Source organism: Astyanax mexicanus, chromosome 14 (genome assembly GCF_023375975.1).
Source record: "Astyanax mexicanus isolate ESR-SI-001 chromosome 14, AstMex3_surface, whole genome shotgun sequence".
NCBI lineage: Eukaryota > Metazoa > Chordata > Actinopteri > Characiformes > Acestrorhamphidae > Astyanax > Astyanax mexicanus.
In genome coordinates this window covers 48,361,063-48,380,740 of record NC_064421.1, presented here as the reverse complement: position 1 = coordinate 48,380,740, position 19,678 = coordinate 48,361,063, and the positions used below count along the sequence as shown (strand labels likewise).

Genomic DNA, 19,678 nt, shown 5'->3' with positions numbered 1-19,678 from the left:
CATAAAACACCGACATTCAACACGTCTGCAAAAAGAGATATGTTCTGTTTTATTAAGAGGATAACTGAGAGACCTTCTCTCTGAAAGGCTGTTTTTTGCTCAGGGTTTAAAAGGTTTAGAAACAATAAGAGAACAGAGCATGAATAATATAATTAAAGCAGTAAGTCAGTTGTTTTTAACAAGGCAGTTTTTCACATCAACCTTGAATAGCATTTCTATAAACTCCTGCTTTTAGTGACCTAACGCAGGCTTTTAGTGCAGGCTGGAGCTCAAAATAGAGAAAAAAAGAAAAGTCATTTTCAGAACATATTTGTGTGAATGAGTCTGCAGATGAGAATTAGTCAATCAAGTAATTTGTAAGAAAAAATCATTACATCATTAATCATTACATCACCTTTACAAATATGGATTTTTATGGGATGCAAAGTAACCTAGGCTGCTACATAGTTGATTTTACACTAGTACCTTGTTTGGTCCAGATTTCAGACATTTTATACAGTTAGCATGTGTGAAAAGTGCCATAAATCACAATCCAGAACAAAAAAAATTCGTCTGGATCTGCTGAACCATGGTCTGGTTTGCAGGCCTGTTTTAAAGCATTTGGGGTTTAGTTCAAACAGCAAAACAATGGTATAAAACACACTATAACCACCATCTTTACTGAAATGTGGAATAATTGTTTGACAAAGATATAGAAGCAAAGAATTATTCAGATAGAGCACGGCTACAAATATTACCATATATAAAGCATAGGTTTATCAATTCTAATGTTAAAGACAGTGAACAGTTGGTGTTCATGGATACTGCTGAACATGTGCCAGTCTGGTTGTATTCTACTGTCAGCAACTAGTGGGCGGTGCCCCCTTGAGGGGGATTCTGAAAACAGAGTTGTTGTACTTGCATTGACCATCACAGACCATTAACGTCTTTTCTGTTCTTGAATTTCTTCAGATTGTGGCATAATGTGTTGCTTTTAGTTATTTTTTATATATTTTAATCCCACTTTTCTCAATGATTGAGCTATGCTAATTATCCCACTGATACTTTTAAGCTGTAAGACAATGAGGAAGAGGATGAGGAAGAGTTTCATCATGTGCAGCATCATAAACAACTCAGAGAGACCTGCTGTATTTCACAAACAACAAGAACAAAAGGATTTTAGCTGAAAGAGCTTTAAAATAACAGATCAGGAGCTCTGAGCTTTGTGCTGTTCTTCAGTGGAAATAGATATTCATACCTTTAATGCATCCGAAATATATCTAACAAGACTATTACTCTATTACAGTATTATTACAGTAGAGAAAACGCACAGTGTGAAGTACCTTATTTATTTATTTTTTGAGCCGTTTCATGAGAAACTGCCTGCTGACTGTTCCAACAGACAGACTGGTCTACAGTCTACAGTACAGCATGAGATTTAAGAGGATTACTTCTGCAATTTTAGATTCAGAGCATTATTCATAATCCCAGCGATGACTGTGGCCAAATCACCCGGGAGAGACCTCCGAATAACAGCGCTTACACGGAGAGAGAGAGAGAGACAGAGAGAGAGAGAACTCTGAATAACAGCGCTTACACGGAGAGAGAGAGAGAGACAGAGAGAGAGAGAACTCTGAATAACAGCGCTTACACAGAGAGAGAGACAGAGAGAGAGAGAACTCTGAATAACAGCGCTTACACGGAGAGAGAGACAGAGAGAGAGAGAGAACTCTGAATAACAGCTCTTACACAGAGAGAGAGACAGAGAGAGACCTCAGAATAACAGCGCTTACACAGAGAGAGAGACAGAGAGAGAGAGACCTCCGAATAACAGCGCTTACACGGAGAGAGAGACAGAGAGAGAGAGAACTCAGAATAACAGCGCTTACACAGAGAGAGAGACAGAGAGAGAGAACTCAGAATAACAGCGCTTACACGGAGAGAGAGACAGAGAGAGAGAGAGAGAGAGAACTCTGAATAACAGCGCTTACACGGAGAGAGAGAGAGAGACAGAGAGAGAGAGAACTCTGAATAACAGCGCTTACACAGAGAGAGAGACAGAGAGAGAGAGAACTCTGAATAACAGCGCTTACACGGAGAGAGAGACAGAGAGAGAGAGAGAACTCTGAATAACAGCTCTTACACAGAGAGAGAGACAGAGAGAGAGAGACCTCCGAATAACAGCGCTTACACAGAGAGAGAGACAGAGAGAGAGAGACCTCCGAATAACAGCGCTTACACGGAGAGAGAGACAGAGAGAGAGAGAACTCAGAATAACAGCGCTTACACAGAGAGAGAGACAGAGAGAGAGAACTCAGAATAACAGCGCTTACACGGAGAGAGAGACAGAGAGAGAGAGAACTCAGAATAACAGCGCTTACACAGAGAGAGAGACAGAGAGAGAGAACTCAGAATAACAGCGCTTACACGGAGAGAGAGACAGAGAGAGAGAGAACTCTGAATAACAGCGCTTACACAGAGAGAGAGACAGAGAGAGAGAGACCTCTGAATAACAGCGCTTACACAGAGAGAGAGACAGAGAGAGAGAGACCTCTGAATAACAGCGCTTACACGGAGAGAGAGAGAACTCAGAATAACAGCGCTTACACAGAGAGAGAGACAGAGAGAGAGAACTCAGAATAACAGCGCTTACACAGAGAGAGAGACAGAGAGAGAGAGACCTCTGAATAACAGCGCTTACACGGAGAGAGAGACAGAGAGAGAGAGAACTCTGAATAACAGCGCTTACACGGAGAGAGACAGAGAGAGAGAGAGAACTCTGAATAACAGCGCTTACACAGAGAGAGAGACAGAGAGAGAGAGAAAAAGAGAGGAATATATATATATATATATAGAGAGAGAGAGCAAGAGAGATACAGAGAGAGAGGAAGAAAGAGAGAGACAGAGAAAGAAAGGAGAATCCAGCTGTATTATTGTATTCTGCTACTTTAAGAGCAACCTGATGCTTCTGCTACTGTAATTTACTCTTAATTATTATCATTAAATTTGTTACCAGAGAAAACAGATACAGGACTTTCAGAACCTTTACATCTTTTCTATGCAGAGTAAGAAGGTCCAACAGTGTGGATTTAAATTACACTTATTATACACAAGGTCCTATTTTACACCCTGTGCAAGAAGCATCGCGATGCTCATTGCTATCTTACACCCCACCAATGGTGTAATGTATTTTTATCTCTTGCGCCTGCCTCGTTTAAATAGCAACGATGCTTTGGAATATATCTCTGTCGATGGGTGTGGTTGTCTGGAAGTGATTGCTATCTTGGCAGTGGAGTTCCCTTCACTGGCTTTAGCTTTTGCGGGCCGTATCAGATTCTAAACCCTGACGGTGGTCTATAGAAGTTGCTGTTCAGTTCATCATCCAAAATAGAAAAATTGAATTATGGAAAAACCAATGGAAAAACCTTGTATATAAAAAAAAATGAAATAAAGCTGCCTAAGTTTTGAAAGAAATTGTAGAATTGAAAAAATAATTAATTTGGATGGGTTAAAACAAGCAAATGCATCTATTCGATGGAATGGGCCATATATAGTACAGTACACACAAAAATATATGAATGAATATATCAGCACGTCGCAGGTGAGCCTCGCGATGTTAATTGAATGATCAAATCAATGAATCAATCAGGCGATGCCATCTGTGTGTAACAGGCAGATGGTGTGAGTAAATGAGAGGAAGGTGATGTAGATTAGAAGCTTTGGGCTCGTCTTGTGTACGGGTTATTATCTGTTCTGGATTGGATCCCGGTTCTGACATGTTCTGAATGTTGTCAGGGATGTACGGGGTGAGATCGCATGATGAGATTTCATCAGGAAATGCATGGAGGAGGAATATCGCATATCGCATTCTGCAGCAATGCATTACACCACTGCAGGAATACCTGCTTTCACATTTCCACCGGCTTAACAGACTGACAGAGCAGCTCGCTCATTATTCTGAGAGGAGGAGATGAACTGATTGCATCGAGAGAGAGAAAGAGAGAGAGAGAGAGAGAGCAACTGAATGATGTGCTGAGGATAAATAAGTGTATCACTATCAACTGTCAAAACTGAATCAAGCTTATGTGTGTCATCACATCAGAGTTTTACTTTTTACTGTTTTTATCAAAAGAAAAATTCACACAGTTCTCATAATTTCCCATTATATATTATCTACTAGATACAGATTATATCTGTGCAGTATCTATTTTACTTTAATCCTGGATACATGGAGATATTTGGAGTGCATTATTATTGTTATTAGTATCATGACTAATAATTCTGGATCATTGACTTCTGGTACAAACTAACTAAGTTAAATAAAGCTAAGCTTAGTAAACAAAACTGTAATAAAACTGTAATAATGTTGCTCCAGCAGTGCTAGCCGGGGTTAAGAGTAGGCTACAGTCATGATAATACTCGGTGAAAGAGCTAGTGCTTAGCGCTTAGTGCTGTGGTTAGCAGCTAATGCTAATACTGCTGCAGTCTCGGTGCTGGAGAACTAAACTGAATCTCCTGTATAACTCTGTACTTCAGTAGAGTGGCTTTACTGCTCCTTAATACCTGACTGATAGAATTCATACATAAGGAGCACCGGATTATAAGAAGCTCTGATGATTTTTGGGTAAATTAAAGGATTTTAAGTGCACCTTATAGTGTGAGAAATACGGTAATACTGTATTTTAAACTCTTTCTGCTGTATCACACCTGAACTTACAAAGGGGAGGCACAAATAGGCAGAACATCAAGAGTCGTCAAATTGACAGCTTTCTACAAACCAATTACCCAAAGTCATGTATAGAAAAACACATCCCATAAATAGGTGATAATGATAGCCAATCGTCTGCTTAATAAACGTGTGTAAAACATGTGTAAAAACACGCTTATACTTTCAGTGTTCCTCTCTAGAAATGTGTGATTTCTCTAATAACAGTACTCAGTGTTTTTCCTGTGTTAATGTCTGTAGAGAATAAACAAGATAAGCACTGTATTTTCTCTTCCCAAGCATTTATTTATTTATATATATTTTGTAAGTAAAAGCTGATTCTAGCCATCGGCTACTAAGCAAAGCCTTCACAAGTAGGTTGAAGTGTTTCAGAGCAGAGAAAAAACACAGAACACTGTGTTTTATTCCCAGGACTGAGATTGAAAAACATGCGCCGCCATAATACCCGACTGTGTTTCTCAGAGGTCCAGGTCACCTTATTACATCAGGATAAACAGATTTGGGCCATAGCTTTGGGTTTTCTAAATGGCAGCATTACTTTGCAAAGCTGTCGCTCCTTGGCTTTGGCAGGTGTTAACCAGTTTTTCCTCTATGCTATTATTTTCTTGTGTATTTAAGAGCCTGTTTATGGCTGCAATTGGGTTTTGATCTGTATCTATGATTTTCTATCATTTTCGATGAATGAAAAACAAGTAAACCAACAATTCAGACACCTGTTTGATTATTTTACCAAATTGAAAACCTCTGGAATATAATCAAGAGGAAGATGGATGATCACAAACCATCAAACCAAACTGAACTGCCTGAATTTTTGCAAGTTATCAAAAAGCAGTGTGTAAGACTGGTGGAGGAGAACATAATGGCAAGATGCATGAAAAAATACTGTGATTAATAAATAGAACAGGATTATTCCACCAAATATTGATTATTTCTGAACTCTTAAAACTTTATGAATATGAACTTGTTTTCTTTGCAATTATTTGAGGTCTGAAAGCTCTGCATCTTTTTTTTTTTTTGTTATTTCATCCATTTCTCATTTTCTGCAAATACATAAAAGCTCTAAATGACAATATTTATATTTGGAATTTGGGAGAAATGTTGTCTGTAATTTATGAAATAAAATGTCTTTTTTAAATGCTGTAGCTTTTGCCAGCTGCTTAAAATGGAACCTACTAGACAAACTGAGACAAACTACTTGTGATCTTTTTTATGCTTGCTATGAAGAATTTGACCATAAAACATTGAAACTACACAATAAACTATGGTAAAAAAAAATAGTGCTAAGCGTCGGTTTGTGTTCCCAATTTATCAGTGATTCTCATACTCCTTTATTTGAAGTGAGCCTCTAAAAAATCTCTGTATGAAGGGCGAACAAGCCCTATTACTAAGCTACCCCTCCAGATTAACAAGAATCAGGACACCCCTGTAGGTAAGGGGTAGGACCAAGGGGTAAAACTGGGGTTGAGCCAAATTAATTCTCTTTGTTCATTGCAATTCTGCTCTCAAAGCATCATTAGAGTGATTGTTAACAGAGTACTGTATACTCTGAGAGTGTAAATGCAGGTTGCACTGTGTCACTGTGCATCTTCCATGACTAAACAAAGCGGCGGTGAAAAAAATAAATAAAAAATATAAACCCAGATGCTTTTGGCTGGCAGGATGTTGAGAGCAAAGGGAACAGAGACAAAACTAGGCCATCTGTACCCGAGCTGCAATCACAGCTCACATTATTCTCACCGTCCTCTCTTTGTCTTTCTGTCCCAGGAGTGATGGTCAGTAAGGAGGCAGGCCGCTGTGCCCTGTCGAACTCGGAGTCGGACTCGGAGAGCGGCGGTCCGACCCTGGGAGCGGAGGGCGGCGGGCGCGGGGACGCCGTACGCAAGCGGAACAAAGCCTTGCAGGTTCGCTTCAAGGACATCTGCGAGGCCCAGAATGAGGCGGCTCGTCTAGCCCGAGGTGCGAAGGGACGCTCGGTTTCCTGCAAGGTCGTGCACAGGAGGTACATGACCATGCCGGCGCGACGCTCCATCCCCAACGTGACCAAGAGCACGGCGGTGCAGACCTCGCCGGACCTGAAGAAGCGCTACCAGACGTTCCCCTTCGAGCGGAAAAAGGGGCACACCATCAAACACACGGCTCTGGTGGAGAACTACCAGGGCCAGAACAACGGCTTCTTGAGTGACGTGAAGAGTCCCGAGGAGGAACAGCCTTGTGGCGGCAGAGTGCAGAAGACTCGGGTACTTTTGCACAGCATGCCGCCATGCAGCGATGTGCAAGACTTGTGCGCTGGCGCTGGAGATTGCATAGATTCTGACCTTTGTGCCGATCCCACGGATCGAAGTAGGGACTCAACCGCAAACTCTGACCAGACGGATTTGAGAAAAGACGGAAGATTTCAAGGGACCAGAGAGTCAGAAAGTCAAGAACCCAACTGCACCCAGAGCTCCACCTCGCCACCTCCTCCAACGCAGCAACCTCTGCAGGACAGAGGCGGCAGTTTGAAGGTGACCGGTCCAATCGCGTGGACGTCTCTGACGCAGGTGGAATGTCTTGAAAGCCCCTCGGTGAGGTGCAAGCGTAAGAAAGAATCCGCACAGTTTAACGGCCTTCAGTCGCAGACTCTACCGCACCCGCCTCGCTGTTCATCACAGGAAACCTCCCAGGCTCACTTCCACGGCAGCCACGGCTTCACGAGCCGGGTAGCCGAAGAGACTGCGGCAGCAGGGCTGGGGTGCGGACAGGTGATCCCTCTACCTGGGGTCGAAGGGGACGTAAAAGCTCGACTTCAGGCCATGGAGACTCTAATCAGCTCCAGCCAGGAGACCATTAAAGTGCTGCTAGGGGTCATTCAGGAGCTGGAGAAAGGAGAGGCGCAGCGTGAAGGGTGAGTCACTAACTAACGTTTCTGTAATCTTTACTGCATTCCTTCAGTTGAATATACCTGGATACAGGTATATCTGTTACTGTAGGTCTGTAGAACCATCATGGTGGAAGTTGTAGAGGTTGAGTTCTATAGTAAACATAGTCCAATGTCTTTTTCAGCAGTTTAAACCAGAATCAATCTTTGCTAATGGTGCATTATTTCCCATTATTTCCAAAGCAGATATTAGATTTTCATAGCATGCAGACATAAGGACATAACTATATTTCTTTCATAAATGCATATATGTACACATAAAGCTAGAGCTTTGTCAGATGATATGTGGCTAAAATGTACAGAAAATGGCCAAAAGACAATATTTATCCTAACTGACCAAAACAAATCACTATATAAATGCATTCACATTGTGTTTTTCTTAAATATGCAAAGAAGACCCGAACCTGAAACTGATCAAATGTATTATAATGCAATTTATCAAACAAATGGGTAAATAATGAACCAAACACAATTGGAAAAAGTGGTTTACATTAACTAATATTCACATTAATAATTCAATAAACCCCTGTTACTGTCACTCACTCACTGGAACTCTTTCCTGTTACTGTCACTCACTCCTGTTACTGTCACTCACTCCTGTTACTGGCACTCACTCCTGTTACTGGCACTCACTCCTGTTACTGGAACTCATTCCTGTTACTGGCACTCTTTCCTGTTACTGGAACTCATTCCTGTTACTGACACTCATTCCTGTTACTGGAACTCATTCCTGTTACTGGAACTCATTCCTGTTACTGACACTCATTCCTGTTACTGGAACTCATTCCTGTTACTGACACTCATTCCTGTTACTGACACTCATTCCTGTTACTGGAACTCATTCCTGTTACTGGAACTCACTCCTGTTACTGACACTCATTCCTGTTACTGGAACTCATTCCTGTTACTGACACTCATTCCTGTTACTGGAACTCATTCCTGTTACTGGCACTCTTTCCTGTTACTGGAACTCATTCCTGTTACTGGAACTCATTCCTGTTACTGACACTCATTCCTGTTACTGGAACTCATTCCTGTTACTGGAACTCATTCCTGTTACTGACACTCATTCCTGTTACTGGAACTCATTCCTGTTACTGACACTCATTCCTGTTACTGGAACTCATTCCTGTTACTGGCACTCATTCCTGTTACTGACACTCATTCCTGTTACTGGAACTCATTCCTGTTACTGGAACTCATTCCTGTTACTGACACTCATTCCTGTTACTGGAACTCATTCCTATTACTGACACTCATTCCTGTTACTGGAACTCATTCCTGTTACTGGCACTTGTTTTCCATGACATTTAGGTGTTGAAATAAACCTATAGTTCACAATTTACAGTGATATAATGAATGCTGTAATGATGTAAACTATGAAACCTTAACAAAGTATAATTTTTAATATAATAATAATATTGTGATATTATTTTAGAGCCATATCTCCCACCGCTATACTGTATGTTTTTAGTTATTTAGTTATATATAGCCCAGACCCAGCAGCTAGCCGTTAGTTGTTTACAGTGGTCTGAAGCTTGGTGTCCTCTGAGAGACAGCAGATCAGAAGCTGGTGATTATGCAGATCTTAATTTGGTATACAGGACAGCGCTCAAGCTGTTGTGGTGATAACGCTCCATAAAACACTGCTACACACTTCCTGTAGTGCGAGGCCCTGCGAGAGCTCGCACTACTGTTCAGTGTGATCTATTCTCTGCTTTACCAGCTGATTTACCTCCTCTCTTCATTATCACCTCAATCTGACGTTAATTGTGCGTCTAAAAACAGAAAAAACAATAATAATAAATAAAATGTATTTTAAAGTTATTTTATGTGCACATTTATATATGTACTATAATCTCCTGGGGACATAAACGGCACCAATTCGACAGAATATGCCTTATATATAAAATAATAATGAAAATAAAAGCACATCATGTTTTCAATTATATTAAAAGGTGTGTGACCTCAAGCAATAGGAAATTGATTAAATTTTCAGATGAATTTCTGTCTCTAGATGGTGGGAAGATACTGAGAGAGCAGGGGAATTATCTGATATCAATCAATTCATTTCCAGCTGAATGAGTAGATCTCAGGATTTCACGTTTATGAAACATTATTTCTGTCTTAAAGTCAAACCAGACATATTTATACCTTTTCTCTTATGTTTTCAGCCAATATCTTATTTTTAGACAATTCTCATTACTTGTAATTCTGATTATCTAATTGGTCTGAGGTCAAGGTTGGAAGTTGGGTTAAGCTAAAATATCCAGAAATTATTTTTATTAATTTATTTTTTTAAATCAATGGCAGCAACAGGATCAACTCGATATCAAGTGGCCTCTTTTTCCTTTTTTCCTTTTTTAACCTTCTTGTTAATGTTTATTCACAGGCATGGAGCCACATACTGTCTTCACGTAATGTCTCCTCAGTAATGCCGAGCTCTGGGGTAATAGCGGCTGGTAAAAAGATTTTTGGTGAAGTTTATGATAAAAGATTTAGTTTCTAGTTTAAAGAAAAGCAAGAAATTACATTGCGTCTTACATTAATATTAAAAAAAAAATATATATATATATATTTAGGGCCCTGTTTTAGCGATTTAGAGCGATTTAGAGCTGTCTTGGTGTGTTTTTAGTAGTTTTTTAAATCTTTACTTTGCTTCTCATAATCTGGATTAAAACATTACTCACATATTCACTATTCACTGTATACCTGTAACTCTACTACATTAAGAGGCAGAAGAAATACAAGTAATTAACTCTTGATGAGTTCAGCACAGCTGTTAACTGAAAGCCTGAATTCCAGGTGACTCTACCTCATAAAGATGAAGATGTGCAAAGCTGTCATTTAAGCAGGAGTTGCCTACTTTATTAATGTTTGTTTAAGTATCATGGCTGCTAGATAATTCCCTTATATAGGACTAATACTCAGGTGATCTACTTCCTGGAAGTGTCATGTGATCAGGATTAGGTGTAATGTCAGTGTGTGGTGCATTCTGGGCAATGTAGTTCGGAGGCTGCAGACAGGAACCCTTTTAGCATCAGGCATGAATAAAACTTTTTTTGGTTTACTAAATAATTCCATATGTTTTTCCTCATAATTGGATGACCCTTAGTATTGATCTACTATCACACATTATCAGTTTAGTTCAATTTGACAGACTCCTGTCAGAAGAGAAGCTCTGAAAATCTCAGAATTCATCCTATAACTTCTATTCTATTAGAATCACTTCATTAATAAACACCAGTGACCCAATTATACTGGCAGCCCAACAAAACAGTTCCTTCTGTTCTGTATGAACAGAAAAAGAAAAATGCTAATTCTGCATTTTAAATCTACTCCACACCATCTCTCTCCATCAGCTGTGATGAAATAATGTGGTAACAGACCACATCTGCTCACAGAACTGCTGAACAGACAGTAGAACCAATACTTTAGAGCCGGGAAAAATGGAGAGACTGTGGCAAAAAGTTTGCAATAAATGCAAATTGTTTAAATGTTTGTTTAACTCTTTCAGAAAATGTTCACGCTTTAATCACATGTTAATTGCTTAATTTCAGAAGCATTACATTGGTGTACCAATGCAAAATTACTGAGATATTGACACTGTCCAAATATATACAGTACAGGCCAAAAGTTTGGACACACCTTCTCTTTTTCAATGCATTTTCTTTATTTTCATGACTATTTACATTGTAGATTCTCACTGAAGCATCAAAACTATGAATGAACACATGTGGAGTTGTATGTACTTAACAAAAAAGGTGAAATAACTGAAAAAACATGTTTTATATTCTTCTGTTTCTTCAAAATAAAAGCCCCCCTTTGCTCTGATTACTGCTTTGCACACACTTGGCATCATTCTCTCGATGAGCTTCTTCAAGAGGTGGCCACCTGAAATAAAAAAAGTTTTCCAACAGTCTTGAAGGAAGGAAGGAGTTCCCAGAGGTGTTTATTAGCACTTGTTGCTCCTTTGTCTTCTTCACTCTGTGCTCCAGCTCACCCCAAACCTGGATCTGGATTGGGTTCAGGTCCGGTGACTGTGGAGGTTCAGCTCATTTTTTATTAAGTACATAAAACTCCACATGTGTTCATTCATAGTTTTGATGCTTCAGTGAGAATCTACAATGTAAATATCAGTCATGAACATAAAGGAAACGCACTGAAAAAGAGAAGCTGTGTCCAAACTTTTGGCCTGTACTCTATGTTCTTGTTTTTACATTATGTGAGTCATAAATAGTGCCTATACTGAGCTCCGAAATAAACTTATATTCTGACTCAGATACATAAAAGAATTCAAAAACATGCTTTTATTCACACATTTAATAACTGAATAAAATACTTCACTCGCTTCATAAATCCCACTGAGACTCCCTGCTGAGCTCAGACCTGCAGCTCCCTGCCAGAGTCTGCAATCAATAAACAAGTAAATACACTTCAACCTTCATACTGTGTGCTTCTGGACACGCTTCTAAATCATATGTTCTTAATAAAATACAAAAATAAAGACTCAGAGAGAGAAAATTAAAGGGGACATATTATATATACATATACAGCTTTGGAAAATATCTCTGATTTTGCTATTTGTAGATTTATATTTGAGTAAAATGCAAAAATCAATTCAAGCAGTTTTTTGGTTTGATGGCTTGTGATTCCACAGAAACTCATCATTTTTAAGTGCTCTCTTATTTATTTTTTCCGGAGCTGTATATATATACAGGGGTTGGAGAATATAACTGAAACACCTGTCATCATTTTAGTGTGGGATTTTAGGTTTCATGTCTAAATTGGAGCAGCCTGGTGTTCAATCTTCATTAATTGCACATTATTGCACCAGTAAGAGCAGAGTGTGAAGGTTCAATTAGCAGGGTAAGAGCACAGTTCTGCTCTAAATATTACAATGCACACAACATTATGGGAAACATACCAGAGTTCAAAAGAGGACAAATTGTTGGTGCACGTCTTGCTGGAGCGTCTGTGACCAAGACAGCAAGTCTTTGTGATGCATCAAGAGCCACGGTATCCAGGGTAACGTCAGCATACCACCAAGAAGGACCAACCACATCCAACAGGATTAACTGTGGACGCTGTAAGAGGAAGCTGTCTGAAAGGGATGTTCGGGTGCTAACCCGGATTGTATCCAAAAAACATAAAACCACGGCTGATCAAATCACGCAGAATTCAATGTGCACCTCAACTCTCCTGTTTCCACCAGAACTGTCCGTCACCACAATCAATTATTGTGCTCTAAAACCAGGTGTTTCAGTTTCATGTCCAACGAACTGTACTTACTGTATGTGCAAGAGTCTTTCCAAGCTTTCCTTGAAGTACTGTATGTTAAATTAGCAAATTAGCCACTCGCTGCTCAGCGAACCTGTGCTGAAACGTCCCTCTCTGAGTATTAAAGGGCCCTCGGGCTGTGTGTAGGGCAGTTAATGGCCCTTAAGCTGCTCCACACAGACCGGCGGCGGTGGAGACGCCGCTTATCCTGAGCCTGGAGGAACAGCAGAAGCTCCGCCTGCTCTCAAAAGCACAAAACCACCACTCAAACAGCCTCAATTAGCAACGCCTCATCAAGCAGGCCTTTCATCTTCCCAAAGAGTGTGGCACTGTGTGTGTGTGTGTGTGTGTGTGTGTGTCAGAGTGCCTTCCTGCCATTCTGAGGGTTGTTATTATTAGAGTACAGCCCCTGTGTTTTCCGTGCTCTCGCTCGTTCGCGCCGTGTCTTCAAAGCAGTCGTGTTCGGACCAGCGAGCGGCTCGACGGGGGCACATGAAAGCCCTCGCTGCTCTCTGAGGGCCAGGAGAGCTTCTGCTGAGGGTTTTCATTTGTTCCTCCGGCTGCGAGAGGCACTTTCAGACCAAACTAAACTACTGCAGAACTCTCCAGAACAGGCAGGATGGGCAGATAGTGTGTGAAAAGTGCAGAACATCCAGCTTCAGCACTGGTAAAACTGGTAAAACTCAGCGGTGTGCAGTGAGGCTCTTCTAACCCTTCAGAGAAGATGCATGTAAATAATTACATAATGTTTAATAAGGAAATATATATATATATATATATATCATAGTTATTGTAAACTATAAGCATATATTTTATAAATTAACTAAAATTAAAAACAGCAACTAATTCAAAGCATTAGTCTGCGTTTCTCAGTTGCTACAGGACTCTATTTATCTAACAGACAGCGGTTCTAACCAATCAGAACTTGTGTCTGCGTGAATCTTCTGCTGATTTTAAGAAGGGTGTAGTAATGAGTTAGTCTGTTAGCAAAGTCATAGGACAATCTAACCAATCAGATTCATGCTTTAATGTAATTCTCTGTGGGCCAGGAGAGCTTCTGCCGAAGGTTTTCATTTGTTTACAATAAGTCATTGTGACATTAATTTGGTAATTAGATAAATAAATGAATAAATAAGTAACCCAAAAAAGATAAGTTCAATAATGTCCAACAACAAACTTTAAGTTGGTCTGGAAAAGCTTGCTAAAAATGCTGAAAAAAGTTTATAAGCAGCTAGAAAGCTCTAAAAAAATCTAAATCGAGTGCTTTAATATTTTTTACTGCATGGCATGCATTTCCTACCATTCACTGTCAGTGTGTAGTCTTTCCCCCTCAGGCTACCTTCCTTTATGTATGTGTATTTAATATGTAATCCATATTATATTATAATTGCCTGGCCTCAGGCTTTAATCGGCCTGTAGAAACAAGTTTCTATTTACTTTTTAAACTAAAATGTGCCATTTGAATGACTGGATTTAGAAGGCCTTTTATTTTTATATTTAGTGGCTAATGACAGTTCATTGGTTTGGTATGTAATTGGTGTGTTTATGTATCTTAAATTTACCCTAAATGAGTAAAACTTACACTTTTCTCATTAACTCAGCATGCCTTCCCTACCATTCACTGTCAGTGTGTAGTCGTTTCCCCCCAGGCTACCTTTTTTTGTGCATAGTTGTAATCCTAGCGTCAGTTTTAAATACTGTAGGAGCCAGTTTTAACTTACTCTTCACTCTAAATAAGGTAAATAAATAAATGTTCATCTGACTTTAAAGGATTTGCACACTTATATATAATTAAACATCAACATAGCACTCTAAATAATAGCTTTAGTGCTAGTGCTTTGAGATAAGAGACCCAGGTTTGAATGCGTAAATGTCAAAACCCATTCTACAACTACGATATTAAATCCTAATAGCTAAAATGTTAACGCTAAGCTAATGCTGGTGCAACAGTTTTGTTTTTTTATTTAAACATCTCAATTGAAAACCTCCATTTAAAGCTTGTTGTTGTTGTTAAGCTTGTTGTTTAATTCAGCAGTTCCACAATGCCTGCTGTTAAAAGGTGCCAGAAAATGCATTTACTACATATTTTAAGCTGCTCTTTGATATATAATTAATAAGCATGTCACTTTGGTTAGAGCAAAAAATGCTTAAATGCACGGCTACATTATCACGCTTTTAATTTGCCTCAGAAAAGCTTTTTAGAGAGTTCATTGAAAAGGAAAAACAATTAGTTCTGCATTTATTAGCAGTTTTAGCACTGTGGTGGGTTACAGAGTAGAGTGTGTACACTATATGTCCAACTTCTAATATATGCAATAACCTACTTTAAGTTGCATCCATTGCTGCTGCAAATATACTGTTTAAATATACAAAAATACAACTTGTAGAGACACTGAAAATACTGACAATAGAATAAGAAGAATTACACTTGAAAAATGGTTAACATCTGTTTCACATAAAATATAATGTAATATAATAAACCTAAAAATCTATATATTTTTCTATATTAATTGTTATATTGTGTAGCGACACAGTCTACAGCAATTTCATTGGTCAGTGGCGGTTTGTAGAATTTATAAACCTTATGTTTGGGCAATGCTACTTTAATAAGGCTCAGTTTTAATTTCATGCATCTTGGCATCATGTTCTCCTCCTCCACCAGTCTTACACACTGCTTTTGGATAACTTTATGCTGCTTTACTCCTGGTGTAAAAATTCAAGCAGTTCAGTTTGGTGGTTTGATGGCTTGTGATCATCCATCTTCCTCTTGATTATATTCCAGAGGTTTTTAATTTGGTAAAATCAAGGAATCTCATCATTTTATTTTTTGTGGTCTCTTATTTGTTTCTAGAGCTGTATGTGTATGTGAGTGTGTGTGTGTATATATATATTTTTTGTTTTGTTTTTTTTTGTTCGGTTGACTGAAGAGTGCATTTCTAAAAGTGAACTCTAGTGAAGTAAAACACTCTGCATTGTTCTTTGTAAATGTTAGAAAGCTTCTACGTTTAAAAACAACACTAGAGCACTTAAACCAGCGCGTCCCTCTCCACAGCTTAATAGCTTTTCTCTCTGGTACTGCGAGTTTTAGACCTGGACTTGAACCCAACTTTGTTTTTTGACCGTTTCTCTCAGAACGGCTGCAGTGCATCAGTGTCTGAGTGATCAGTCATTTCGCCTGATGGATCTGGTCTCAGTGTTGCATTAGCTGATGGCAGGGCTTTTTTGGCAGCAGTTCTTTCCAAGGACAGTCGTTCCCCCATGTTTCCAAATAGAGATTCAACTTCCCAAACTGCGTTTTGATCTTTATCGCAGCTGTCGGCTCGTTAGTGCGTCAATTACCTCCTCAGCCCGTCCAGACTGGCAACAGATTGCCTGTAGCCGGATGATGACGGTGCTTAAAAAGGGCTTGTAGTCTTTATGTGTCTTGTCACGTGTTCATAAACACAGAAAAAAAGAGAGAAAAAGCTTGAGTAACTCTGCATCATTGCTGTGATAAACTAAAGTAAAATAAAGAAATATCATTGAAAAGTTACTTTATTTCAGTCATTCAGTTTAAAATGTGAAACTCATATATTATATAGATGTACTACAGCCAATCAAAACCCAAAAATCAGTGTCTCAGAAAATTAGAATATTATATAAGACCAATTGGTACTTTTGGTACTCAGTGTTGGCAGTGTGCCAAGTCCTGCTGGAAAATGAAATCTGCATCTCCATAAAAGTTGTTATCAGCAGAGGGAAGCTGTAAGATATGTAGTGCTGTAAGATTTTGTGGGAAAACAAAACTGCACTGACTTTAGACTTGATAATAAAACACAGTGGATCAACACCAGCAGATGACAGACATGACTCTCCAAACAAACCATCACTGATTGGTGGAAACTTCACTCTAGACCTTGAGCAGTTTGGACTGTGTGTCTCTCCACTCTTCCTCCAGACTCTGCTCCCTTGATTTACTTTAAATGAAATGTAAAATTTACTGATGATCAGTGATGGTTTGGAGATTTTTACTTTTATCTATTGTTTTACCTAGAACTGTTCTAAACAACTAAACACCTACCTATCTCTATTGTACTTGGCTGGTGGTGTTTTTCCTCCATAGACTAATTCTAACCATTTGTTTCTTAGCTCTGAATTACTGGGTAAAGTATATAAACACTGATGTGTTATTCGCACAAATAACACAGGAATGAACTGCATGCTGTTCCTAGCACTGTTAGTTATCTCCTATCTGACGAGACGGCGTCGCCGCCCGGCTTCAGCTCTGCCTATGTGGGCGGTCCTGAGCCGAGGTGGGCGGGGCCATGAATACTAATTGACGGGTTGATGTAGACACGGTGCTTTTCCAGATCGACTCGTTTTGTTTTTCTGAATATTTTCTTTTACTAGCTGCTGCAGAAAATGAGGGAGAGGATGAGGAAGAGTTTCATCATGTGCAGCATCATAAACAACTCAGAGAGACCTGCTGTATTTCATAAAGAACAAGAGCAAGAGGATTTTAGCGTTAGGACACTTGTACCTGCTGGTTTAAAGGTAGTTAGTAGAGAAATCCAGTCAGCCTTGCTGTTTTTAACAGCGTTGTGTTTTGCTGTAATCACAGGGGGTAATAACACAGGAAATAAACCAGCAAGTCTGAGAATCTCAGCGGCGCAGTGGAAGAATGTATGCTCACACTGTAAAAGCGCATTAACATATTTTAATGTGGTGTGTAATGTGAGGCATGCTGTAGCTGCCAGCGTGTTTTTCACAGGTTACTGATGGAGCATGGCATCGGGCTGCTCTCCAACCAGAGACAATGTGCCTTTCAGTTCCGCTGACATCCACAGAAACCACGCGAGGATACCACGCGAGCCCCCTGCGACAAAAAACAGCACTTAAAGAGTCTGTAGAGTCATATCAGAACATTTAAACCACTTGTCTTGTGTCTTTTTAAACATATTCATACATACATTTGACATTTGAGCCCAAATTTAAACAATATGCAGCACATACAGCTCTGTAAAAAATTAAAAAAATAATTATTAGAAATGATTTTCTTTGATTTTACCAAATTAAAAACCTCTGGAATATAATCAATAGGAAGATGGATGATCACAAAACATCAAACCACCAAACTGAACTGCTAGAATTAATTTTTGCACCAGGAGTAAAGCAGCATAAAGTTATCCAAAAGCAGTGTGTAAGACTGGTGGAGGAGGAGAACATGATGCCAAGATGCATGAAAAAAAAAACTGTGATTAAAAACTTGAGAATGAATATGAGCTTGTTGTTTTCTTTTTTTTTTTTTTTTTGCAATATTTGAGGTCTGAAAGCTCTGCGTCTTTTTTGTCAAAATATGTAATTAAATTATTTTCCCAATAAATATATGAGAGAGTATAATATTTTGGTCTTATTTGTTCTAGACTTATAGAATAAGGGCTTGTGTAAAAATCAGATATTTATGTAGAAATATATATAAAACATATAAGACTAAATTTAGCTTAGACGTCTTGCTGTCAGACGAGACAAAAACTCCATCAGTGCTCAGTAGGGTTTAGTGCTCCTCCTTTAAATACCTAATTACTCTTGAAATAGGCTTTAGCAAAACTAATGAACTGGATAACACTGATAATCCACTATAACAACACAAACCAGACAAACACCATTGTGCAGCCTTAAGCGTGGGTTCAAGATAAATATTTCAGCAAATATATTCAGAAGCATTTTCGCTATTTAAGCAACACAGGTGCAAGTGGTGAAAACAGACTGTTGGCGGGGTGTAAGATAGCAATGAGCATCACTATACGTCATTTAAATGTACTGTATATTTTGCTGTTTACACTATAAGTGTGCCATATCATATAATATGATTTTTTTTTTTAAATATGGTGAACCAGAATCAGGATAACGTATCAGAATATTGCATTTTGCTGCACTTTTACACGACCAAGGTCAGTCTTTATTCCGCCACGTTCATGTCCAGCTTTAGCGGAGGAGAAAAAGCTGATGAAATGCAGCGACCTCAGAACATCAATACAATCTGGAGACAAGGTCATCTGTAACGTGCTCCTGCTGCATGCAGACACACACACACACACATATATATATTTACTTAGCCACACCAACACAAGCAGGCAGTTTTCAGCTACCGTATGACCTCCAAAAAAATCTAAAACTGACCCCAGCAGCCCGGATATGGAGTATTTTATCCAATAACAGCTGCACAATTATAATTTTGGTAGAGGTTAGCACAGCTAAATATCTTATTAAATGTTACAGTGCTACAGTGGTGTGAAAAATTGTTCGCTTCTTCATGATTTCTTATTTTTTTGCATGTTTTTCACTCTTAAATGTTTCAGATCATCAAACAAATGTAAATATTAGTGAAAGACAACAAAAAGTAAACACAAAATGCAGTTTTTAAATGAATGTTTTTATTATGAAGGGATTAAAAAATCCAAACCTACATAGCCCTGTGTGAAAAAAAGTGTTTGTCCCTAAACGTAATAACTGGCTTTTCCATCTTTATAGCAGCAACAACTGCAAAAAATAATAATTGTTGTAATTTCAACACATTGAAGGCTTTTCCAGCAAGATCCGCCTTTTTTAAGATCACACCACAGCTCAACATCTCAACAGGATTCAGGTCAGGACTTTGACTAGGCTTCTCCAAAGTCTTCTCTGTTTTTTTTTTTTCAGCCATTCAGAGGTGGACTTCCTGGCGTCTTTTGGATCATTGTCCTGCTGCAGAACCCAAGTGCATTTTAGCTTGACGTCATGAACAGGTTAATAAAGTG

The 19,678-nt window shown here is 39.0% G+C and overlaps 1 protein-coding gene across 1 annotated transcript in view; it reads left to right on the top strand.

Annotated features, from left to right (window-relative positions):
* The window catches only part of insyn2ab (inhibitory synaptic factor 2Ab), a 47,416-nt gene that overhangs the window by 9,489 nt on the left and 18,249 nt on the right, over window positions 1–19,678 (top strand). Inside the window, exon 2 of the mRNA XM_049463444.1 lies at window positions 6,470–7,589. Within this exon, the coding sequence (XP_049319401.1) occupies window positions 6,475–7,589 (1,115 nt within the window). The 5' untranslated portion in view covers window positions 6,470–6,474. The remainder of the gene's footprint in view (window positions 1–6,469; window positions 7,590–19,678) is intronic.